Genomic DNA, 27,651 nt, shown 5'->3' with positions numbered 1-27,651 from the left:
TGGAATGTAGCTCACTTTTCTTCATCCTAAAAAAAATCTGACCATTGTACTAGAAGACGTCAGGCATCACGTGATGACAAACAATTATTAATTGCGGCCCAATTAAGATATAAGTTGAAAGTTTAGTAGCGGTAATTGGGGCGGTTAGTGGAAGTCAACAATAAAAAACTTCACCAAAGACGATGAAGAGAACGAGCAGGATGCCGGATGATAAAATGATGCTGAATGCTGATGATATGACGATTAATTATGATGATGATGATGATGATGATGATGATGATGACGATGATGATGATGATGGTGGTGGTGGTGATGATGTTGGTGATGAAGATGATGATGGTGATGAAGATGATGATGGTGATTAAGATGATGATGATGATGATGATGTTGATTTTCAATGATTAGGCCTATGATAATAATGATGACGAAAATGATTATGATGATGATTCATAGTTTTATTTATGCATTGACGACATTCAATGATTGACAGTTCACAGACTGTCAACCATTATTATCATTGTTATCAGCCAGTGATCTTTGCAAATAATATAGGAAGAGTTATTATCTACACGAATGTTAATTGACTCAGAAGATCATTTCTCGTTGGATTTATAATGGAAATATTATGATAATATAAAAACAAAACAAGGTTGCATGTTTCAAGTTTTAGCCCATATACACAGATCGATAATATTCTTAATATTAAAACTTTAATAAAAGATATAATCATTTGTTAAAATAATTAGTCATATTTTTGTTTATTTAAAATAGCACGATTAATTAAAATGATGGTAGATACAGTAGATGTACTTTGAAACTTAGATGCACAAACGCCGAAGTTTTTCTTCAGCTGAACACTTGAGGGCGACACACATGTTCTTGTAACGCGTATTCACAGTCTCGATGCCTATTATAAAAAATTCTTTTCATGACTGTAAATATACGAATTTAGTTGTATTTATATGCTGGCAGTCAAGAAAGGCGACTATTTTTTTATATGTCTGATTTATATCTTCGTAAACGTATAATAATTAATTGTAAATGATTTTCTTCAGCGGAACACATGAGGGCGACAAATTCTTATAGCGTATTTTATATAGCGTAAATTTAACTAAAATAAATATCAAATTTCTCTATCTTCTATTTGAGTATTTATTTTAGTTGTATTATATGCTGGTAGTCAAGAAAGACGACTATTTTTTTATATGTCTGATTTTAATATCTTCGTATGGGGTGCCATGCGCAGCAAAAGTCTATGTTATAAATTCAAAATGTAATTGCAAAATTCAATGTCTAATTTATCAAAACATAAGTCTAATTTTTCAAAATGTAGGTCTAGTTTCCCAAAACGAAGTTCAAATTTTTCAAAACGTAGTTTAATTTTTTCAAAATGTAGGCCTAAATAAAATTTCAAAACGTAGGTCTGACTTGATCAAACGCCCTCTTCAAATTCTGTTCCGAACGTAAATCAAAAACTACCCAAGCATGACTGGTTTGATTTAGATTTTACAACATCAAAACTAGCCAGCCCAGCATGACGGGGCGCGCCGTACGGTTCCAGAAGCAATTTTCGCTCTGTCCAATCTCATGAACAATGCTTCCCAACGCGTGTGACGGTACCGGCGATCACGGGGAGCGCAGCCAGCGGGATGCCGGGGGTGGTGGCTGGTCCCCCGTAAGAGAGGGCTCCCCCCACGTCGAGGAGAATAAAAATTATATTTATTTTCTAATAAAATCTAAAACCGATTAAATAAGCCTTTGAAACCCCTAAGTTGTCAAAATCTTCGGGCTTCTCCCCCTGGACCACTTTCGAAACCTTTTAATCGAAGCCCGACCTCTCCCACATTGCTAACAGTATAGAAAATATTACAAGTATATATAGTACATAGGTGGCTACATTATAAGAAATAGTGACCAATGACATAAGCTTGTCAAAAAATATGACCAATCAAACGTGAATATATAACAAAAGATCACAAAACAAAGAGAACAAAGGATGCAAATGCTTCATACTACATATATATGTATATGGTGAATTGTTTAATGGCCAATTAGTCAAAAGATGAGTGAAAATGGCTCTCCTGATTAAAAATAAGTTAGGCATATAACTAGAGATGCAAGTTACTTTAGCCCACTTTGGTTTTCTGTTCCAGAGAGAGGATTGTCTTTCATTGTAAAGATTTAAGTACTAGTTCATAATCAGAGAGAATTAGAAACACAATGCACATTTCAATGATGAGATCTTTTACAGATGAATAAATAAATCCATAATGATAATGATAAATACCACTACATCGCCACCTATCGGTAACTAATATTAAGAATAAAAAGTTAGTCGAGGAATGACGTAGGCGATGCAATAATAAGTTTGGTCTCATGTCAAAGTTCAAAGTGAGTTTTGCTGGTGCCTGGAATTTATAGGCGCGGCGAGTGTTAGTGTTACACTTGATTTTCGTCTCGCTTCCAGAAAAGAACCACATTGGCTTCTAAGAAGTTCTTCCCGGTTAGAGAGGGAAGAGATTCACAGCAATCATGTCTTTGACCGTGATTGTTGTGAGTGCCTCCAACCTTCCGAATGTTGAAAAACTTGGCAAAAGCGACCCGATTGCTTCGGTGGAATTCCAAGGTGAGACTTTCTTGTTTAATCTGGTAGGACGGGATCGGCTCAGCCATCTCGAAAGGTGTGTAAAACACCGGCCGGTTTATGTTGGTATATGTAAACGTTGTACTCTGGGTAGGCCAGTATAGGCCTGTACTCTTATAGGTCTACATTAAGTAGTTTAAACGTTTTGTATCAATTATAGGCCTATTGTCGGCGTATGAAAGTACCTTTTACTATCATTTACATTATGCCTACTTTGTATAACGTATTCTGCTCTATTATAATTCTTGCTCTCACGCAGGATCGAGAAAGAAGACTGAAGTTATAAAGGATGAATTAAATCCGACATGGAATGCGGTGAGTAGGCTTACCCTTGTTATTGTTCATTTATTATTATAACTTTGTTTTTTTTACTAGGCGGTTTACGATGAGTGTGATGTTTTTTTCCAGTCCAATCATATTAAATAACAGAAAGGGCCAGTAAGAGTAAACAAAATGGCAGAAAATGAATATTACTTTTAATGTCTATTCTTCTGATATACTGTCTGTAGTGTATTAAGATAGTGAGACTGTTTAATGATGGTTATGATCAAGCTAGTACCACAAATCAATATCTTTAATTTGCATAAAATTGTCAAAACATAAACATGGTGTATTTTAATGAGGTCTCAAGGCATTTTGACATTTTTAAATATTATTTTTAAACCTTGACTTGCATGCAAAGTAGGCCAAAACCCCTAATATAGTAGGAGGGGGAAAATGTGTTCCATTAATAATAATTGGATGTCCCCTAAATGGGGACACTTAGGGGATACTTATATAGCTGAACATCTCAGGTGGCATAGGTAAATACCAAAAACCCTACCTCCCAGCATGCTGTTTTGCATTGTCACACTTCCACGAAACAGAAAAGAATAGTGCTTGGTCTGTCTGGTGTGGACTTGACCCCCCTTCTCTGCTACCACTACCAGTGTTTGGTATTTTACTCCAGATAGGCCTACTCTCGCTTGTGAGTCACAAACCTGTGTCAAATTACACAAGCAGCCAGAGTGAACAAAATGTTCAAGTTGCTCATGAATGTTTAAATGTTTATCATAAAATTTAAATTGCCATAATAAATGTAAATAATCATGAACATAAACTTTAACATAATCCTTTGTATTATTAAGTTTAAAAAGAAGGAAGTGGATATATTTACGTGACCGTAAACAAATCAGTAAACGATATATCTACGTGAAATAAATAACGCATGCACAGTCATACTTTAATAAACTTACATGGTTCACTCGATCGCAATTAGTGTCAGCCGAAGCCGCGGTGCGCAAGCCTACAACGGCACAGATTTCATTAAAAGCCTAATTTTGTTTTTATTAAACTTAATTTAGTTTCCTACTATAGTATGTAGTTTAATCAATTAATATATTATTAAATCATTGTGTTAACTTTTCAAATAAAAGTGATATTATCAGCTGGAAATATTTTTGTTCTTGTCATTTTACTTGCGTCATATGTATGACACTTGGCAAAGTACAATATTACTAGGCCTACGCAGGTTCCCTGCTAAAACTAGCACTCAATTACCTCAAAATTAAAATGATATTCTCTAGGCCTAAGCCTGTATTGTTGTACGATAGTCAGTCATCACAAAGTAAATAACATTATGTTTTCATTCAAACACATTTACCAACGTCATCACTAAAAAAACAGCATTGTTTACATTCTTTAGTCAGTTCGTTGAGCCTCGAGCGAGCGAGAAGAACATCCGAGAAAGACCACATTTAGAGAGACTTTACGAAAGAAATATGCTATGCAGCAAAAGTAAAGTGTTTTCTCTAAGATATTTAATCATTACGAATAAAGTAAGACAAAACAAATATTTTTAATGTTTTATTCAAACACTCTAACAAAAACAACATTGGCAGTTAATTTCAATGAAATACCATGCTGTGCATGTGTCTACAAAGTATGGATGCAAAGAGCGTGTGGAATAAACAGCCTCACTTGTACATTGTGGTCATGACGTTAGAGTGAAAAGAATACAAATAGGCTTATTTCTAGCTCATTATCAAAATGATTCAATGATTTATTTAATGATTGAAGTGCATACTACTGTAGCAAATTTAATATGTTTAATAAGAACGAAAAAATTATAATTATCAAACGTCAAACCCTGTCGTAAACTGTTTACAAAAAATCATTCAACCAATTCAGGAATTTCCCCATGTGCTTTGGCGTCGACTCGATTGTGTGTTGTTGAATAATGGTTTTTTTAAAGAGCAGAAACTTCTTTGTACAAAGTTTGGTCAAGTTAATGTAATTTAACATGACTATAAACACTTACACGTTTAGGGTATTTGATAAACATATGGCTAACATGGATTCATGGAAACTTGCCAACAAAAGGGCCTTAGCAAATCAGTGCCGTGGTGAGCTTGGGCACCGTGGCTTGGGCCGACGCTAATTTCAAGTCCTGAGAGTTGAACCCAATGTACATTTAATTAGAAGCGATAAATTTACTTGACCGATAATGTAAGTTTATTGAAGTGTGAATGCGCATGCGCTCTCTGTTTTACGTGAATATATCGTTTCCAGATTTGTTTACGGCGACGTAAATATATCCTCTTCCTAAAAAGAAATGAAAGCTATAAAAAAGAAATTATGAATTCTGAAGTCCATAGCACAAAAATAAGCAAAAAACCTTAAACCAGTGTGACATTGTGACAGACGACATGATTCGATCTTCATGACATCCGCTGCTATGATTTGATAATATTACAAAGTGCTCATATTCAAGATACTAATGATTTAACTGGAAATATTAGTTACCGTATTTATTCGAATAAATGCCCAGGGCGTTTCTTGTTGCTAAGGGTTTTGCCTTGAAGAAATGCCAATGCCAAGAAGGTACTAAAATAATTAATTGATTTCTGTATCGGCATGTATTCGGCCCCCGGACCCCGTCCGGAGGCCCTTATCAGCCACCTGGCGCCTCCCAGCCTAGTTGCTTGCTGCGCTCGCAAATATTGACCCCCTCTATTTTTAACCTGCCTGCGCCCCTATGGAGAATTTATTCAAAGAAAAACTAAATGCCTCAAGGCATTTATTGGAGGCAGCCGTTTATTCCAAATGAGGCACTATAGGGAGCGTTTATTTGAAGAAATAAGTTAATTCATTTTTGTAGTAATCATTATACATACGGTATGTGCGACTTCTTTATGTAAGTCCCATATACTTCGGTTACTTGAGTACCTACTCTTGTAATACTCTATTCTTTGCATCCTTAGGAGTATACTTGTTTATGCAAGTTGCTTGCTCATACAAAACCCATATTTAATGTACATGGCCCTGAATTGTAAATTTTTAATTTATATACTCTATTTGAAAGATAAAATAATGGATATTTAAATAATTTAAAATGGTTTAATGCTTAAATACATTTTAAATTTCATTTGTACTATTTATATAATATCGTAATTATGTAATATCAAATTTTAAAAATGAAGTTATTTGGTCATACTACAATGAATGTACACTGAAGTTGGCTTTAGAAACAAAACAAAAATAAGTACAATTTCAACTAGTAATTTGTTCAGTGGTGTGATGGTGGAGGGATAGAAACTTTGTAGAGATCTGCCCTTTGCACTGTCTAGCGATATATATTCGCTTTATATCAACTGAACAAAATGTCGACAAGGTGATTTGTATCCCCAGTAATCAGCAATTGCTTTCTTAGCCATCATCATTGTAGATGGCTTCTAACAAATTTAATAAATGTTAGTGGACATTTGAAGTTTATTTTGGTGTGAATAACCTAACGGGTCAACCCATTGAGGTCACCAAACTCGCTCACTTGCTCGTACTTTACTTCCATAAAAAGACCTGCTGTTACCAAGTGAAAGTCAGTAACACGATTTCCTGCCTCTTGCTTAGCTAAGAGATGACGTGTAGGAAGTAAACAATCTTCTATAAATTTAATATCACTTCCATGATGCTGAGATGCTTGAATGATAAGAGATAATGTAATTATGTATTAGCTATTATTACTGCATGATATATACTCATCTTCCTGCTAAAAGCTATAACAAAACCATTACATTCTTTTTAATTTATTTTGTAGAGTTTCTTTACACATCATTTGAAATTATTTCACATGTAGGCTGATTTAAAAATAAAACCCTAATATGAGCCAAGCTGGGCTTTATATTGCAGTGTTATTGATTTCATAAATCATCCTCCACACACCCTACCCCCTCCCAAAAAGGTATGAAATCCTAATTTGAGCCAAGCTGGAATCTATATTGCAGTATATATTATTGTCCCGCAAAAATAAAAAAATAATGAATTTATATTTTAGTATAAAACTTTGGAACCAGAAGAATTCTATATCAACTTATTAGATTTCATAGTGGTAGACTTAAATAATGAAAGTATTCCATCAAAATAATATATAGTGATACAAAATCGCCTAGGTACCTCAAGTTTTTAATGCTTCCTGTTAAAATAAAGAACCTTCTGTTATGGAAGTTGTTTTGTGGTCTAGACTACTGCCATTTTTTGATAATAAAACATTCAACATTTTTTTTTTCTAGTTCTGGATTTCCTATTGTATTATAAAGGATGCATTCTGGTATTGGCCTTGTTTCTGCACCACTAAATTTGGTGATAATTGTCTGATAAATAGCTTACTACAGTAGTATTTAGTTTTGAATCAGAATATATTCCTTCTCTACATAAACCAGGCCTATCCCAAATGAATTGGTGTTGTATCACCCCATAACGATTTCATTTGAATGTGATAATTATTGAATAATTTATGAATGTAGCCTGTAACAAAGTTGATTTTAACAAGGCTTGGTCGTAACAAGGCTCGGTCTTAACGAGGCCGGCTGAAACAAGGATTATTCGTAATAAATATTAGCCGCGGCAAGTATTAATCGCAACAAGTATCGTCGAAAACAAGTATCAGCCCTAACAGCACCACTTCGGAGGGCTAAACCCTTGTTGGCAATGAGTATCTATTCAATCTTCCTCAGTGGTGTCTTTTTGTCAGATAATTTTTATCATCAGATGTCGCACTCCAGTCCACGGTGTAGTTAATTACTGAGAATATTGTTTCTGTGAAAGAGTTGAATGCAGTTGATCTCCTATTTAATGTAAATTCACCCATTCTTCAATTTTTATCTCCTATCAAAGGGTTATGGTCAGTTTTATGACTCTTATGACTTCATAATTGTTATTGGGTCCATTTATAAAATTATGGTCATCAGTATTTGAAATGTTTCTCTTTAAATGTCACAATTTGTTTATCAACCTCTTTATCATCATCATCATCTTAATCCTCATCAACTCGATCATTGAATGGATCTGAATATTCGTTGTCATCATTATAATTATCATTGTCATCACCAGGACCTCCCTAAAGGCAACTGAAGTGATAGTTAATTTTTCAGTTTTGATTCTATTCTTCCCAATCACACAAACTTCTGCCAGTGTCTGTCAGTTACATACAGTATATGTTTACTGTAGAACATCAGACAATTGAAATCCGATTTGAATTGCAAATAACGCTACCATTATGACTTGAAACAGCTGTTGCTAAAACCAATTGTGCTGGTATTGCCTTTGATATGCTTTTTATCTAAAATTAAAGGTCTCCCTGCACAGTAATAATAATAAATAGAAATGTATTACTTCAATTCTAAAAATCTATCTAAAAATTTTTTAAATTTCATTATGAAAATATATGTTGCATTTTTATATAATAAAGATATTTAATACGTGTAATTATAAGGATTTTTAATTTTATATAATATAACATATATATTTTGTAGTGTATTGTTTTCTACCTTGGAGAACCACTAGACAGTGATTTGTTTTGTATTTTGGATTGCATGGGTTGTTAACGACTACTCTTTTCTGTCTATTTATATTTTTGTCTTTGTGAATGCCTATAAATTTATTATACTAAATTTTAGAAAAAATTGGAATACCATAACTACTTGTAAAAGCATTTGGAATGTGTTATGGAGTCTATATCGTCCCATACAAATGGCGCCCCATACAATACACATCAAAATCATGTTCAGTAAACATTACTTTCTGTCTTCTTTGCATGTCTCATTGGACCATGATGCTTAGGGGTTTTCTGTTGATTTAATAATTCAGGGTTGGCAGCTGTATAAACCCTTAGAATGCAGTAGGCATTCTAAGGGTGGGTGGGTAATATCATTGGTAAATTATAAATAATAAGCTTGGATTTTAAGAATGGAAAAGAGGGTTATTAATAAAGTTGGATGAAGAGCCAAGATATTAACTTTAGACAGGATAGAAAACTTAAAGGTTGGTTGACCCCGCATACCTCCATTGACCATAAAACTACATCCCTGATGACTGGTATACTGGTATTTGAAAAATAGTTGTATTACCTCTGTTTTGAATTTGAAATTTCATAAGTGGTCAAAAATGCTGTAATTGTATTAAATATAATTGTACTGTAATGATTACCAATTTTTTTTTTTTTTTAACCTAGAATCTTACATGGGACTTGAGTGGAAAGCCTCTTACTGGAGCAGACTCTATAGCAGTGGCAGTGAAGGATTGGGAGCGAGTTGGAAGAAACAGGTAAGAAGACTCAAACATAAGCATGGAAAGATTTAAGTGAAGTTTTCTGATAAGCCCTGCTCCTTGGATGTTGTTACTAAGGTCAAACAGAACAACAGTCTAAAATCATACGCAAACATGGAACAACACGTTTGTGAGACACATATTCCGGGCCCGGTTCTGACGATGGTCAGTAGTTTGACACTCTGGATTGGTCCATTGCACTTACGGTATACTAAGACCTGTCACAAAGTCATTCCAACTAAGAGTCTTGGGTTCAAATCCTGAAAAAGTTCATCAATTATCACTTTATTTAAATGACATACAATATTAAGGAATACATATAAAAATAAGGGTAAATAAATAAAATAATAGACCTTTCCGCTACTTGGATATTGTTGCTAAGGTCCAGCTAAACGACTGTGTAAAAAACACGCACATATTCTTAGCCCTGCTCTGATTGGCCAGTTAAGTTTGATTGACACTTTGAAAAAGTTCCATTTAAGGTAAACAGACAGAAAGTGCATGCAACCTTATTAATAGAATATCCGTGTTAATGCAAAAAAATGTTTACAATAATTTTAAAATAGCACAACTCTACTGGTACTATCAAAATTCTGCTGAAGTCTGAATTCTACCATATAATAATTAGAAAATATCTATAAGTATATAAAATTATATCAATCATTTTTTATTTCAAAATTTTAAATAATGAACAAATAGCACTCTCAAATATATCATGGTAGCAAGTTCAGTTGCTGTGGAATGTGGAACTATTAATGAAGGATTTTATGACAAGCTTTAGAAATTTATTGAATATTAATTATATTTTGATGCTTACTCATCTATAAATTAGCACTGACATTGCGAGATAAATTACACAACATTTTTGTAATTTGAAGGTTAAATTATTCAGTAACTTTTGATATTATCAATTATATATTTAAGGTCAAAATAATTTTTATTGATAATTATATTTTGTCAGTTTACAGAATACACAAAGAATTTGATAATTTTTTGCACATTTTTAGTAAAATGAAGCTACTTATAAATACTGTACTTTGTCTGGTATAACTATAATCCCATCTCAAGGTGGTTATGCCTCCTTTTTTCCTCATTTTTTAAATATTTCCAAAGTCTGTATCTCATTAATCGTTTCAGAGGTCTTTGTCAGACACTCTTTTTGTGTCTTAGAAAAATGAGTTGTATAACATAACAAACATTTTCTTTTCCCTCCGGAACCTGGCTTTGATTTTAGTTATGTTTCTATGTACTCTATTCCATTTACTTATAAGCATCCAGGACCTAAATTCCGAGTGGACCATTGACTGAATAAAATAACTATGTTGTACCTTGTATACTTTTTTGCCAAATTTCTGTGATTGTAAATGTTCCATTGGAATTTAGCATCTGAAATAATTTCCACTTATTAATTGTATGCGAAATCCATATCAACGACAGCTCAATAGAGAGATAAATCATGAATAATGAAACAGGAAATATGTTTGCTCAAATTAATAGAATTCTGTTACAGATATTGTGTTGTTTCAATCAACATTTTAAAACTATAATCTTGCTGTTATTATTTTTACCATGTAATTATTATTATTATTAAGACTATATACCATCATTCCTTTTTTTAATAATTTTTAATTTATATAAGATATAAAGAAATGAAATAAATCATGAATTATTTTATATATATCTGCTTGATGATGCCACTGTTTACCAATCAAGATATTAATTCCAAAAACGATTCTACTAATTATTAGTTATTGTCCATCATTCAATGCTTAACTTAATACAAAACATATTTAAACAACTGCTTCACTTTCACGTATTTATCCGATACATAATATCATATCAATTTTGAATCATTAAAGAGGCAATGTTATTTAAATGATGAAAATTTTGATACAAAAGGAAGGCTATTTGTTTGGTATATATTTATTAAAGGAAATCAAGATCTAGTTTTAGTAATTACTAAGAGAGATAGACATTTAAATAAGGCAAAACATAAATAAATTGGTAATAATATTTTTTATAATATGAATTTTGTTATTTATAAATAGCACCTTTTATTAATTAATAACAGTTTTAAAATTCATTTGGCTGTGTTATTCTTTGATAAGTCATATTGTTTTCAGATCTTTCAAAAATGTAAATGAATGCAATGATCATCATTTTTCATTGTAGTGTAGCAGTTATTTTTTGTAATATTTTATGTAAATAATAAGAAAAATAATTCTTATTTTTGAATCTTTCTTGTATTTTTACCCACTGTAATGATATTTGATTTTTAAATGTTATGGTATTATGGTGTTCATTTAATTCAGATATTATCCATGTAAACTCAATGGCATAATTAGCACCCCTCAACTGATCATCGAGGCCCCCCCCCAACACCACTTAACCTTCGCACCACTATCAGCACCCCATTTTAAAACTTCTAGATATCTTACTGTAAACTTTTATAAATATATAAATATAAATATTCTTTAAAAAAGACTATAGAATCAACAATGGCTTTTTTGTTTATTGTTGTTATAGCATAAATGGTATTCTTTTACATCACTGTTTTGACATACGTGGGAGAATGATCCATGCTTTGTTAAAGTATGCTACCAACCAGTAAAATCTGAGATTTTATTGTATCAGCCAATCTTAATTCTGCCTGTTCTCCACTATGCATTCATTAACAAAAGGGTGTCAATAAGATAGTTTACACTTAATTAAACACATTCAAGCTTACATACTACCTACAGGTAGTGTTTTTATTTATGTGGTATAACAGTATTTGATTTCATAAAATAATTATAAGAAATCATATAGTACAGTAATCACAATCCTTTCAATATCTCTAGAATGAATTTGAAAGGAGAAATCGTCCAGTGGTGCATAAGAAATTATTAACAATGATTGTTTTTAAAAAAATGCTGGTTGTATATTTTCTTAAACTACCCTTAAACCTATTTTGGGAGTGGTAATACTAACGGTGGTGCGCAAAGAATACCGTAATTAATTACTGTATCCATCAAAGTAGTAATAGTAATGATTTACTTAATTCAATTTGGACGATATGGATTGATTTTTTTTACTCTTCCAATACTTTGACTGAAATGTCACCAATTGTGGATCTCTAGATCAAATTCAGACCCCTATTGTTTGCAGCTACAAACTACATATAATATTTTATTTAAATTTAATACACGTCTTCGCCACTGTACAAGTAAATTAATTATATTCTTTCAAAAAAATTAAGTCTAAAGACAGTTCATATAAAAACTGTTTATTTTAATTTAATTTTAAAAAATGTTATTCGGGTATAAAAACATATACAGTCAGTAGTACTAGGCTGACATGACTGAATTTACAATGAACAATAAATGAATAAATAAATAAACAGTAAATAAACAAATAAATCAAAAGCATTTTCACCAAAAAAGAACAAAATTCAATCATTGTCAAATAAAGGTATTACTTATTCAATATTAAAATGAACAATTATTTTAAAAATAAGAGAATTATTTATTATTGAATATTTACAAATTGAGATTATTATTATTATTATTATTATTATTATTATTGTTATTATTATTATTATGTTTATTTTAAAGGTCAAAGTACTGATCTTATACCTACCAGTAGATTACAGTATTCAGTTCAGGTTTGTACTTATCATTGAAGTATGCAACTAGTGGCTTCCAATTGTCTATAATTAATATACATGCATTTAGTAATAAACAATGAGTACATGGTATTATACCATGCACTATGGGGAGTACAGTAGTTACAGTGGTAGGCCTAGAGTTGTGGGGTCATAAACTTTACTTTTGTAACAAAGTGATAGAAATAAGGGTATGTGTTGTACACTGTCAAGTTTTATGATAATATTTGATTTGTTTATATGGATGACATGACATAATCGTTTCCATATACAGTAGAACCTTGTTTTTACGTACCCCAGTTATACGAACCCTCGGTTTTACGTACGCCTCGTTTCGACTATGACATCATTAAAAACCATGAAAATATTCAAAACAAACAGCCCTTTTCAGAACCACCATAATTAAAAAGAGATTTGTTACTTCTGTCTACTTATTATTTCAATACTAAAACAATAAACAAAGCATATGCAACTTATTTTCATTAAACAGCATCGTTGATTGAGCCTAATACCGGGCTGTAATAATTAAAACATCGTGAACTGAACGATGGTGCTCAAAATAATTGCTTCCCTCCTTAGCTTCGTGTGGAAAACTTGCCTGGTCGATTTTTCCACACTATGCTGAGTAGGCATAATTTAGTACACGAACGCTAGTTGGTTGGCTCGCCCAGTGCAGTGCACGTGGTTGATGTTTCATGTACACAAACGCTAATTGGTTGGCTCGCCCATTGCAGTGCGCATGTTTTAGTTTGTCTCAGCGGCCCAGACAACACAACAGTTTAGAGAATTGCCATGAAGGGGAATTCCCAAGTTATACCTTTGTCGTATAGGTAATCTTACAATATTTTCATGTTCTTAGTTAAATAAAAGATATAAATTGAATAATTAATACACTAGACACATGGTTTTATTTGAACACTTTATTATGACATCATAAAATGATGAATAAAAAAACACTAAACACATGGTTTTATTCGTAAGCCTAGATAGGCTAGGTCTAACCTAGGTAACATCGTTCTTACGTTCATAACAGGCCTACGTTTATTAAGTGTTATGTACATATAGGGTCAAAGGTCACCACAAATTTAATCCAACCTCTATTTTATGAATCCCCTGATTTACGTACGCCCTCCGGTCCCGTACTGTACGTAAAATCAAGGTTCTATTGTATAGATATTATATGACATCATCATGAATATTAAAAGTACCTACAGAATAAAGGAATAGTAGAAAGTGGTAGTAATTTATTTGGAAACTACACTTTCTTTAACTTTAAAAATGTGCATCCAAAAAAAAATGTTAAATGTAGTTATATAAATATAATAAAGTATATGAAGAAGATGTCTTCATGTTTGTTTTGAAAATAAAATGTAATAATGTGTAATGGTAATGAATATTCCAGATACTTAAAATTGTGACTTAAGAAACACTAACATTTATTCCAACAAATACTTCTCCTTACCATAGGCCGGGCACATATTAAAGTTAGCCCTTTTCATTGGTTAGTTTGATAGTTGTGGCTTGCCGGTCGTCTTCAGTTGAACTAAAACTAGGACTTGATTTAGTCACAGTTGAAACTTCGACTACATTGTCAATACAAATTGAAGTTGAAGTTGCCACTAGGACTAAATAAAGTTCTAGTTCGACTAAAGTTTGTTTTAAGAATACGGGCATTAGACTTGTTTTTATTATATGTAAACATTTCGTTCTTTTTTCGTTTTTTAAAAAAATATTCATGCTCGTTAGTAATTTAGTTTTATCGTAAAATTATTCCATGATGGTAACTGGAAGTTCCCCGGTGGTGGTTGCCAAGTTATTGGAAATTTTCATTTCAAATTTGGCGAAAATGGTGTATAGTTAATACTGCCATTCCTCAGTTCTGTAAATGGTAATTTATTTTCTAAATCTGCTTAAAGTAAAACATGAATAAGTTACAAAAGGATCTGATAAAGACATTGCAAGGAAAATGTTTTTTAACTTAAACAAAACATATGATAGTTTCAGTTTTAAAAATTGAGAAACCACAACTCCCAAAAGAACAAGCAGTGGCCAATACTTGTTCCTGGACTACCATATATGGTTCAAGTGCGATTTAGCGCCCACCTTGCTAAAGTTGTGTGGGAGCTTAAGTTCAGTGCGAATTAGTGCGCTATTGATAAGTGCCCACCTTCCAGTACTTGTGTGGGTGTTGCTATGCGTAAGTATAAACCAGAGTTTCACAAATAAATACTGTATCTGAAAATTGCTCATTCATGACTGCATGTCACGTTCTGATCTAGAGTAAGGGGAAAATATTCTTGTGTTTTAAGTTGTACTTCCTTTTGGCTTTACTTAATATTAGACATTAGTGGGGGACATGTCATTTTGGTGGCTATGTTTTACGCTTGTTTCTAAAAATCTTAGTATATTAGCAGTGTATTAAATTAACTACTATGTTATGTATACAGCAGAATTACCTGTATTTCTACCTTTGTAGAGTGAATACTACCATATTTAAGAAGTGATCGAGGATCAAAGGACAGGTCTCACATCCTGGTTAGGGATCATCTTAAAAATCTAAACAATTAAATATTTTCATTTATAAAAAATAGAAAATGATTTAAAAGATCCCTGGATGTTAAAATTTATTGTATAAAATTTCATTGACTACAGTGTTTGCTTGTACCTGCTTGTACCTAACATTTTTGAGATTTTTCAAAATGTTGATATATAGGTAGAAGTTGAATCTAGAATAACTTTTCTCTGAGATAATGAACCCACAGCCTTCTGAAAGTTTAAAAAAATTTACAGTATATCACTGAATAATAGGGTAATTTTCTCCTTACTGTAATAATAGACAATCCTACCTTGATCCAAAGAATGTGTAAGATAAAATTTGAAATTATAATGCATGTATTTAGAGCAATATTTATGGATAAATATATCATTGAACATTGCAGAAAATAAAGTTAATATGGTATCTTGTATTATTATATTATAAATAATATGAATACAAATTTAATATATTCATAAATGTCAGCGTAGATTTAGAGGATTAATTAATATTGATCCTTTCTTTCTTATCGAGTCACTACGTAGCTAGTGTGTATGATCTTGCTTAAGTAGTGTGGTAGAAGGATTCACTGGTAGGATGGATACCTCCTTCTGTGACCAGATGGGTGCTGTGAACATATATTGATTCTTGTACACAGTGTGTTATAAATTATTACTACGTCTATGTCAACATTGGTGTATATAAAGCAAATAAGTAGATAACCACACCTTGTTTGAATGGATTCGGGATTTTATCATGTACTTGAATTTGTGGTATTTTTGTTGTGTGGGTGTTATTGTCCCATGAGGCCTTGATTTTACTTCCTGCAAACAGATTTACATATTCATTTTGTCTCAAGTTCATGACAAATGCTTTTTTCTACTTTACTGAACTATTTTATTCAGTTCGTACTTTTTTACTTGTTGATTCTGATGTATGTATGTTGACAAATTTGGTTGTACTAGTGAATGAATTATTATTTGTGTATTTTATGAGATAGAGCCCCATAAAATTTAAAGAGGCACTTTTCAGGTTTTCTTTTATCTTTTGCTCTTACTATCTCTACTCATTTGCCTGCCATTAACTCATGTAAGACTTCAAATAAGTGTTTACAACATAAGCTAAATTTTTAAGGATATAGTACCATGAAAGTGCAAAACACCTTTATTTACCAGTGGTTAATACTCATCAAATATCTATATGTTATCCATTCCCGATGATTTCTTTGAACACGCATTCAGTGTCTTAAAAAATCCAAATTAAAAAAAAAAAAATTTTGCTTTGGTAAAAAATTCTAAAGAAAATGAAGTGACTCAAGAAAGAACATTTTCTACTAAATATTATAACAAATCTCCTATTGATTTTAGTAAGTGATTATAAAACTTTATTATCTACATTATTTAAATTTGCAGGTAATTCACAAGCTTAGTAAGATAGGCCTAAGCTCCTGTCTTCTTCCAACAAAATCTCTGAAATCTAAAGGCCATTTACAGTGTTCAATCTTATTCAATCACCTAAACCTAGCATTCATCCGTCCATTCATTCATTCATATATCTCATTCATTCACAAAGCCATTTATGAAGAATGAATGAATAAATGAATCCATGTATTTTAAAAATATTTTTTATACTTCCTTGATGGTAAGTTTTTACTGCAGCCTGTCCTGTCCTGTTGGGTTGATTTTTCTCTAACATTCTTTACCAGTATACCTGCAGCCAAGTCTTGTGCATTATGCATTATTATTGCACATTATGTATGATTCTCGCACATTAAGATTAATACTTAAATCACGCATCACCGTGACATTTTCTCAAACCTAACCTACTGTACATACTTATTTTTTAAGAAAATATAGTTTATACCCAACAATTTTGTATATATTCAGAATATAGATGTTTTACTTAGACTAATAAGTAGGCATATTACTGAGGCAACAGTTATTTTCCTGTCATAAGTAAGGCTATCTACTGTAGATGTCTACACATTATCAGTAAATTTGGATTTGTGAGATGAGATATGTATCCATGATAATTATAACATTGAGGGCAGTATATACGATAGCTACTTTATTAAATACGTCTCATGCATTGGAAGACTAGGGAAATTGGCAGATTTATTATTATGTCCTTGATCATGTAATTTTACTACAGCCAGGCTGTTTTTTTTATTTAGTCCTTCATATATCTGTGTATTCATTCATTCTAATGTTTAAAATTTCATAACAATGTAGTCCCTCTTTACCATTACAAATTGTAGCAGCCTTGAACAATAGGAACTGAACCAAAGGTTTAGTCATTCTTACAAAATGCACCATATTGGGAAAGGCTTATAATGTTTTGTTATGTTAATATTAAAGACTCCTATTTTTCATTATACTGTATATTCTATACAGATTTAATTTGTTATGGTCATAGGTCCGGAGACTTTAGCCTTTATCTTTCTGCAATGATATTAACCTACATAATGAAGATTTTGTTGATATTCAAATCTATTGCTGGGTATGGTGGCTCAATTCAAAGAAACACAAAAGTAAATCACAGATCAAATAATTGATTTTTAAATATGTTTTGCTATAGGAGTCCCTAAATTTGCTGTCGAAAATATAAGAGTATAGTGATATTATTTAAAAGGTGGTGGTTGTTCTAATTTCTTTTGAAAGCTAATAACCTCGAAATATACTAATTGATTTTGGTGACATTTACACTTTCAAGATGCTTTTTACCTTACTGAAATCTAGAAAACCAAAGTTTATAAATTATACTAAATTTGCTATTTTTTTTAATGGTTTCACAATTCATTTTAATGTCATTTAAAATAAATCTTAATTGAACTATTATAATTATAAATAGTAAATGAACAACAAACAGCATTTTACAGACTAACACATTTATTTAATCACAAGCTTTCGATCACGCAGTGGTCTTCTTCAGGTGAATGTACAAATAAGATAAAATAAATAAATACAATTAAAAAAAAATATATAAATTAAATTATAAATAAATAAATTAAAATTATAAATAGGTATACTTGCTTAAAAACTGAAAGGTCCACTGATTAATCTCAGATAAGAAAGTATAATACGTACAGTACTCCAAGTATTGAAATACACGCCATCGTGTTGGGATTCAATATTTCGACATTAATTATGTCATCATCAGGAATGATCCTCGTATACTTGCTTGTGATTTGAAAATAATAGGTGAGCTATAAACACCCATTGTATCAATTAATGAAGGTGTGATTTTTAAACCAATGATGTAGGGGGGGTGTGCAGGCTAGTTTCATCCTGAGGGGCGGAGAAGGTGTAAAAAATTGAAAAGGCAGGTTGGGGATGGGGGGGTGTGTGTGGGAGTTTGCGTAAATTGAGAATTCGAAACTAAATCCCAATTCCATTGAAAGTTTAATGGCCATTTTTAGTATTCTAACTTACATATGGAACTAATTTGCTACTATTCCCCCTTCCTCCCAGCCTAGGCCCATGTGGTGCCCTATTTTCAAATTTCTGATTAGGTATGTAATGATGGTAGGAGTGCAGTCACTCACCTCAGCTCACAAGCCCTGTTTAAGGAGGTAATTATGTGGGGTGCAAGTTGTTAATATTATTTCAGTTCTTTTTTATAGTCGGTGATCGTAGGATCGAGCATGTTTTTGAATCTTTGTCTGTAAACAAATACTTCGCAACTCTTTTTTTCCCAGAAAAAATGCAAAGGGGACGTATCTTCATGGAAAAAATGAAGTTAAAAAATATGACACAAACATTGCATATACATTATTTCTATGAATGAAGTAAAATAACCAATATAATAGTTTAATTGTATTGATTTTTGACCTGATTAATGATATCAACAGCTGGATGGAGTCATTTGTATTCCATCTCCAGATGCTCACTGCATTACCAAACAGTGCAATACTTAATTTGTATAAAAATGCTTAGTTTAATAGAATATTGTGTTGGTAATTTGTGTTCTGAATTTGGTTTACAATTGACTCGCTAATTCACTCCTATTTTTGTTGCTATTTTATGTTATGATCTTTTCATTCACCTTAATCATTGTAAGCATAAAACTAAACATGTGCATATGAAAATAAATTAATATATTATAAATGATTAGTATATTATAAACGTATTACACTGCTACTGGACTTGAAGTGCAATTTTATAAAACACCTACTATGTATATCTTAGCACTTTGGCTTACAATTTACAGGATGAGCTGTTGTAAATTGACATTGAAGTGTATAGCAATGGTTCATATATTATTTCTCCTTAGGGGCATGGGAATAGACATGAATAAAATGCCAATTTGTTGTAATGTTGCTGAAAGTGAAAGAGGAAAGTTGATATAGCAACGGAAGTGTACTTCGATGTGTGTTTGCATCAGGAAAATGTCATTTGAGTGATATTTTGCCCTACCTGACATGTTATCATACCAAATACTCAGTACGTTCCAAAAATACTTGTGAAAAAAAATAGCAAGTGATTTGGGTGGGACTTGAACCCACGACCTCCGGATAAATAGCCTGGTGTCATAACCACTAGACCACTGAGCTGACGCTTGTGACTCGTGTTGAATCCCATACCCAAGTAGCGTCTGGTACTGCAACGGAACAGAAGTTTAGTTTCTATCTCCCGCTCTAATTTTCATTAGATGCAGCCATTTTATAAGTCAAAATTGTAAGCTAAAAATAATATGGAGGTATGGACAACAACGGTCTAATTTTTATCGTAATGGTTGTGGACGCTTCTTTTTTTATGTTCACAATTTTTTATGATTAGCGACCTTTCATGAATAAAGAACTTAATAATTAGTGAAATTTAAAATTGTGAATGAATCTTATGATTAGTTTAGTGTGCAAGTTTTCTTTACCAGTAGGCCTAAATACTGCCCTCTATATGTCATCTACAAAATGTAGTTAGAATTCATTATCGAAATTAAACAAATGTTATAATAATGAATATTGAAAATATTAAATATTATATAATACTTTACAAATAAAAACTAGTACTATACTTATGGATGAATAGCAAGGTAGGAGTTCCTGTACTGATCAGTATGACCCCTAGATGCCTTTAATTCAACCTGTACCATCCATCCCCAATGATATATTTTTTTATTATGTTGCCAGAAATATTGTCTACTATCTCCTCTTTATTGCCTTGGCATCACCACAATTCTTGTCATAATTAGCATACCACATTTATTTCGCCCTTGTGTTCAAATGGAGTGCTTATCCCGAGGAACTACTGTACGGCAATAATATAGTAGTTTGTAATATTTATTTATAAATAACTTGATTATAATTACCTTTGTTTATTACAGGTTAGTAAGCGGTGTGGTGCAGTAAGAATGGTTTGGTTTCCCTACCTTGAGGTCGGGGTTCAATCCCTCACTGTGCAATTCGATTGTGTCCTTGAGTAAGGCAATATATCTGCGTATATCTTCCTACCCAGGAGTATAAATGGGTACCTGGTGGGGGTCTTACCTGCTACTGCGCCAATATGGCGTCAGTACTTAAGCAATGACCATGGAAAACAGCGCTTTGTAACCTATAGAAAAGGTGCTATATAAATACCAACAAAATAATAAATTAAATATTACCAATTGCATATATTTGAATTTTCCAGACTGCTTGGGAATGTGACCGTTGGCCTTGGACAATGTATCAAATCCAAGTCCCACTCACTTGATGTTAACCCAGTGTTACTCGATGGTAATGGACGACCTACACAGGTATGCAATAATGAGTGACAATTATATAAATGTGTATGTATATTTATTATAGAGAAAAGAATATTTATTGTAACCAATAAGTAATAAATACAAATTTTTAATAGAGATATACTGTGCTTAGTCAAACATCATTAATCACGTTGATATATTAATTTAAAGTATGCTGGAATGCTGAGCTACCGTATTAAACAGAATCAAAAGGCCTTTTTAATGGGGGAATTATTTTGCTTGCTATGCAAGTCACTATCCCTCTTCCACAATATTGAATATCTCAATGCATAGCATAATGAATAGAATACTATTGAGGTTTTCAAATGGTACATACATATCGTATTTGCATTATGATTTTTGTATGCGCGTGTGGTTAGTCAAACATGTAAATTATTGCCAAATGAATGGTGCTTGTATGTGGGAGTATCTCTGATATTCGTAATAAAAATCTGGGCCTAGAGTATGAGATATAAATTTTGTATTTGTGCTTAGTTAAGTATTCCAAATCATTGAAAAAAATACCCAAGTTGGGTCCTAAATAAGTAACTAATTAATGCAAATTGAATTGTCTTACTAAGAAAATATTTGTTGACAATGATAACCGGGTATCATTCTCTTCATATGTTGTTTGACTTTTATGTAAATTATGTTGGTCATAACTGAATATTATAAGCCATAGTTATGAAGATAATAATTTATATGTAGTGTGACCTAGTTACATGAACTATAGTCCATCATTATCTCCCGTTGTTTTCCAGAGTGATTGATATTGTGGTTGTTTTTGTCATTGTGGTTATTTTTGTTGTTGTTTATATTATAATTATTGGTGTTGTTATTAGTCGTAAAAAAGCTTCATAAATTGGATGATAATCTTTAGTTTTTTTGTTCTTTTAGGCTAAGATCAAGCTGCAGATCAAATATGTGCCACCGAAGGGAGCGGAAAAGCCAGGTGGGGGCGGTGCAGAAGCACCCATCACTGCAGGTTCTTGTGCACTTATTTTCATCAAAAAATGACTCAAAATATGCACTTTTGCATTGCTCCAAGAAATTGATTATAAGGATAATGTATTCAGTTTGCAAAATAGTGTGGAAATAACATTTCTATGTGGTCGCTATGAGGAGTGGTGGGGAGTTGATAGAGGTGTAGGTATAGAAGATAATTAGTTTGATGATGAGGAGGAGGGTGATGATTATACAGTATATAAGGATGATGGTGGGGATGATGATGAAGTAATTATGATAATGATGAGGGTGAGTGATGAGGATGATGAAGAAGGTAATAAAGAGGATAAATGTGATGAGATAAATTAATAGTTGGATGATAACTTTGATGATTATAATGATAAGGATGATTAAGTTAATGATGAGGATGAGAATGATGATGAAGATGGGGATGATAAATTAATGAGGATGATGAGAGAATAAGGCCTAAAAAAAAGTTTGTTTTGCCCTCCAGCGCCCGCCCCTATCTCACAGCAGGAAAGGGGCGGCATTTAAAAAAAAAAATTTTTTTTCAATTTTTTGTTCATAAATTTTAAAGAGTAATCTTTATTTTTCTCCATTTTGCACATGAAAGATGTCTAAATTTGGTGTCTGATGTAAAGTATTGCCATTCTAATCCTAAATTCATTGCAATATATGTTAATTTTGGTGACAGGAGAAAAAAAAAAGCTAAAAAATAACTTTTTTGCGCCCGCAACTCCTATACAATTTTCAGTGTTAAAGCGCAAATAAACAATGTGTTTTTTTAGGCCAAATTAGGATGAGGATGATTATTATAATGATAATGAAGATGAGAATGTTGGGAATAAAAGAGTTCTGATAATATTGACGATTATCATTGGTGTGATAAGTTGATGCTTATAATTGGAAAAGTTATTTCTATGAAAAACTGCAATGAATCATTAACAGTGATTTAATTATAATAGTGCTATTGTTTTAATAAGCACAACAAAATACACAAAGGTCTATTTTGAGTCTTTATTTCATTGTTGGGAAGTCATTGTTGGGAAGCAGGTTTGGCACTATTTCATTTTCTCCTTTATTTAATGCTATTTGATTACGTAATGTACCTAATAGCTTACATGGCTTATCAGCTTAAACAATGTCATTAATGGTTTTCTGTGACTTACTGTCGGAAAAAAATATATGCTCTGCCACGAGCATTTGATGACTTTGGATGTCAATATACGCAAACTTAACTTTTATAACCATTGGTTTTACACAAAAGAATTACCAATCACCAATTAAAATTGATAAAACGTTAAGTAATATGATGTTATAACTAAAAACAGAAATAAATCTTCTTTGTGGCATTGACATTGTAAGAGAGGTGGGGTAAGTATTTTTGATGTTAAAGTAACACAAAAAATAATTAATTCTGGAAGCAAAACTATTAAAGGGTACTACTATGAGGGTGCTAAATTTTTATTGTCATGGTTATATCAATTATTAACATTTAATAGAATTAGTAATAATATATTTTCTGAATGGATTACTGAATAACTGATCTTTTGTCCAATTTACCATAAATCCATTTTGGTACAATTATGCGCAGTTAACTCCAAATTATTTTCAGTTTTGTCTAGCATAATCCTGTTTAATGATAACAACGTGTGTGTTTGCTACACATTAAGCAGCCAAAGGCACTTAAGATAACATGTATTTGAAGTGGAAAATAATTTTGTACTTAACTTAATTGTAAAAAAAAAGTCAAATAAGCATGCTACCCCATTGTGAGGAAAGTGGACTAAAATACTTACTGCTTAGATACTCATTATATATAATCAGCCTTAATTAGAACTTGCATATCAGGTATCTAATTGAAAAGTTTAAATTGGAAAAAAAAAAGCCTACAATAGCTATGAATTATGATACATGCGTCCCCATCTCGACTCTACTTTGTCACAACCTATTGTGTACAGTAAATAGCAAACTCTTGCATGATTTTAAACAAATTTATTGTTTTTTACATTTTTCTTTGAATGTGTTTATCTTTTAAATAATTTTTGTATACTTGCATTTAATATTTCCACCTATAAATGGAATGATTTTTAAAATTTATTTATTTATCCTTACATTTTTCTTTGAATGTGTTTATCTTTTAAATACTTTTTGTATACTTGCATTTAATATTTCCACCTATAAATGGAATGATTTTTAAAATTTATATTTGGGTGTGTATACTGCTTTCATTTTTGGGTTTTTTTGGTTGTATATTATTATATATACTTATCCTTGTTGCCATCTGGGAATGTTTTCTTGATATGTTTTGGGTTGTTTTTTGAACACTTTTCAATCCTGGATTTAAACTTTGTATGTGTGTCTATATGTATACATGGTAGGGTATAGCATATCTCTTTCTATAATATATTTTGTAATGCAGTATAAGAATTTGGTATTGATTTTATTCTATTATTTTTGATGAAAAACCAATTTATTTCATATAATTTCATTTATTCTATAATTTTTTTTTTGTAGTAGATAAATCTATTCAATGTAACAATATAAGAATAATTATCTCAAAACATTTATTTAAAACAATTTCTGAAACCACATTTATTCTTAGAATCAATTCTAGAACTTTCTAAATAATATTATTTTTAAATATAAAAAGCCTCTATGCAAACCATGTGATATACTAATGATTAATATTGAAATATTGGTCATCTTGTGATTTCACTTATTCACTGTTATTGTTTGAATTTTATATCCTATGATATAATGATAAAGCAACCAGTAATACTCACGGTTTTTAATTACTTGACTTCTCTCTGCTTTGATATGCAAATTTGTGGGTTTTACGTACCCTGCAATTTTGAATGTCAAATTATCTGCCAAATAAGCAGTTAGCCATTTTTAATGTTTAATATACAGTCTGGTATCTGCTCGGATGTGTTCAATAGTAGGGTGGGCCTTTGAATTTTATAAAAATAAAATTATTTAGGATTATACACTTAAGTTCTTGGATAGCAAGGTAGGTAGCTGTACAGTTACTGTAGCTAGAAAAGATTTTGGTGTATATGAAGTATATGTCGGTGTTTTAAATATGTATTTAAGTTATTAGTGACTAAACATCTACCTAACTAATAATCATTATACATAAATTTATTTTATTTTCAAACTTACATAAACATTTTAAAAGTATTGGAATTTAAATGTAATGTAGTGTACACAGGCAGATTTAGATGTTATTGTAGCTCATAGTTGAAAACCATCATATTTTTTAAAGAAAATATATTAGATAGATAACACGTATAGTATAGAGTACTGGTTATTCAAGAGTAAAATTTATGTCTTTAGATTTTTTATTAACAGCTTGGTGGTTAGGTGCCTTCCTTATACACCAAGAAGCCTCGATTAAAACTTGGCCACAAGTCTAGCATATGCTATCACATTTTCTGAGTGACATACTCACCAGACGATATCAATAGAATGATTATTATTATTCCATGGCAACAAACAACTTATCAGTCAATTATGGTACTGTATCTTTTTAGGTCTTTTAAAAGCTAATACCAAGTGTCCAAAATCTGCTGCTACTTTAATCTCCCGTTAATTGGTACAGCTTTGTACTTGCAGGAGCAAGGATACAGTAAATCTCTAAACCTTCTCTGCCAATTCATGATGTTTTGCATGTTTATTTAGACTGTATTATCAATTGTTTTCTGAACATCAGCCGGTCCTGGGTGTCACCACAAGCACCAATATTGAGTTAGGGTCACCACAAGCACCAATATTCAATTAGATATCTGAAAAAAAAACTTATTAAACCAAATCTCCCAGAAGTGGCTTCTTCCAACTCCTGTAATACTAAAGTCGTGTCCAGACTACAACATTTTATATGAAAGACATGTGACATGCCTAAATATGGTCATGATGACATCATATCATGACCATATATAGGCACATCATTACCATAATTGGGCATACAGCAGTTTAATAGTGTGGATAGAGATTAAAGCTATATCTCATGAGACAAAATCTGATCAAACATTATCTTGTTGAAACTGACAGATAAAAATCTGAAAATATACCCAGCCTAATGCCCTATCCAGACTATCAAATGCCAAAAACATATGATATGTCTAAATATGGTAATGATGACATCACATCATGACCATGTGTAGGTGTCATGACGTAATGGGGATACAACATTATTTTGTTAAAGAAAATCTGAACAGATTGAATGATTAAATTACCTCTCCTTGTCCCTCAAGTATAATGCTAAGCCCATTATGGTTTATGCATATCAAATTGACAATCTATTAAATGGATATACAAAATTTTATGTACAAAATGAGAATCTGTAGGCATTATGATGGTAATCAAACTTCCAATGAACTTTTATGTGTCATGTGTATGACGGTTTACACAAGAAATAAAATGTAATAATGTGGGCCTGATATCTACTTCATCAATCCCATATGAAATGTGGTTTCATTTATTTAGTAGTAGTACATCAGTAGAAGTGCGCTTAATAAATCTTATTATTATTATTAGAACATCATACCACTGAGAAAACATATTAGGATATTTTCTTTGTTATCAGACTAGTAAGATAATTAACAAACTAAGTCCAATAATAATGGCATTTCTGAGTTTGTTTGTTGTATCATAAGACAGTATGCTATTTAATGTAGTCACTAATTTGTCAATAGTATGGGAGAATAAACAAAAAAAATCTATGCCTTAAGTACATTTGCTTCTTAAATTTCTGTAAAATTTATTATTTAATTATTTTGCAGTATATATTTAGATGTAACTCACTACTGAAATTTCTGTTAAATTCTTAAGAAGTTAAAAGATTATACACAAGTTAGACCAATATAAAAGATTAATGAAATACAATTATTTTTATTCGCATTCACAACTACAGGAATAGGACAATATAATATTGACAAAAGCTACATTTATTCTATCCACAAATGATTAACTCTGTGTAAATTTATTTGTCCAGCGTCTCAGAGCGATCTAGGCTCAGCACCAGGTGAAGAAGGTGGGGAAGAAGGCGACCCCGATATGGATTTAGAAGCCGGAGAAGGTGGCGGAGGAGATGGTGGGGGAGGTGGCGGTGGAGTACCAAGGTAGTTAAAATTCATTTAGCCCTGTCCAGACAACAAATTTGATTTAAAATAACCCGTGACATGACATTATGTCCGTATATATGTACACCATGACTATATATGGGCATACAACAATTTTTTGTCAACTTTGATAAAGCTTAAAAAAAAAAATCAGTTTATTTACAACATTCAATATTCAAAATTTACTTACGTTCTAATTATATATGCTACATATAATTAAGGATGGGCATGAGGATTTAATGACAACCTTAACATAATAATAATAATAATAATAATAATAATAATAATAATAAGGTAAGAACTTATATAGCACCATTTAAAAAACCAAAGTAATTATCAGTGGCGCTTCATGTTATTGTTGGAATAAGTGCGTTTTGAGTGATTTTTTAAATAAAGCAATTGATGTTGATTTTTTAATGTGAAGTGGTAGTGCGTTCCA

At 31.6% G+C, this 27,651-nt stretch overlaps 1 protein-coding gene across 14 annotated transcripts in view; it reads left to right on the top strand.

Moving 5' to 3' along the window:
• The first annotated feature begins 2,397 nt into the window (after positions 1-2,397).
• The window catches only part of LOC117124323 (dysferlin-like), an 88,943-nt gene continuing 63,689 nt past the window's right edge, over positions 2,398-27,651 (top strand). For 8 of the 14 annotated variants that reach the window (XM_033270524.1, XM_033270527.1, XM_033270519.1 and 5 more), the window contains exons 1-6: positions 2,399-2,626; positions 2,904-2,959; positions 9,132-9,223; positions 21,030-21,135; positions 22,021-22,108; positions 27,086-27,212. In XM_033270524.1, coding sequence (XP_033126415.1) covers positions 2,533-2,626; positions 2,904-2,959; positions 9,132-9,223; positions 21,030-21,135; positions 22,021-22,108; positions 27,086-27,212 — 563 coding nt within the window. In that variant the 5' untranslated portion in view covers positions 2,399-2,532. Of the gene's footprint in view, positions 2,627-2,903; positions 2,960-9,131; positions 9,224-21,029; positions 21,136-22,020; positions 22,109-24,969; positions 25,103-27,085; positions 27,213-27,651 lie in introns of those variants that run through there. The other 6 variants (XM_033270520.1, XM_033270516.1, XM_033270517.1 and 3 more) reach the window with 3 other exon arrangements.

This window comes from Anneissia japonica, unplaced genomic scaffold, assembly GCF_011630105.1.
Source record: "Anneissia japonica isolate Jap-2015-1 unplaced genomic scaffold, ASM1163010v1 scaffold750_len1593409_cov174, whole genome shotgun sequence".
NCBI lineage: Eukaryota > Metazoa > Echinodermata > Crinoidea > Comatulida > Comatulidae > Anneissia > Anneissia japonica.
This window is presented reverse-complemented; position numbering and strand designations above follow the sequence as displayed.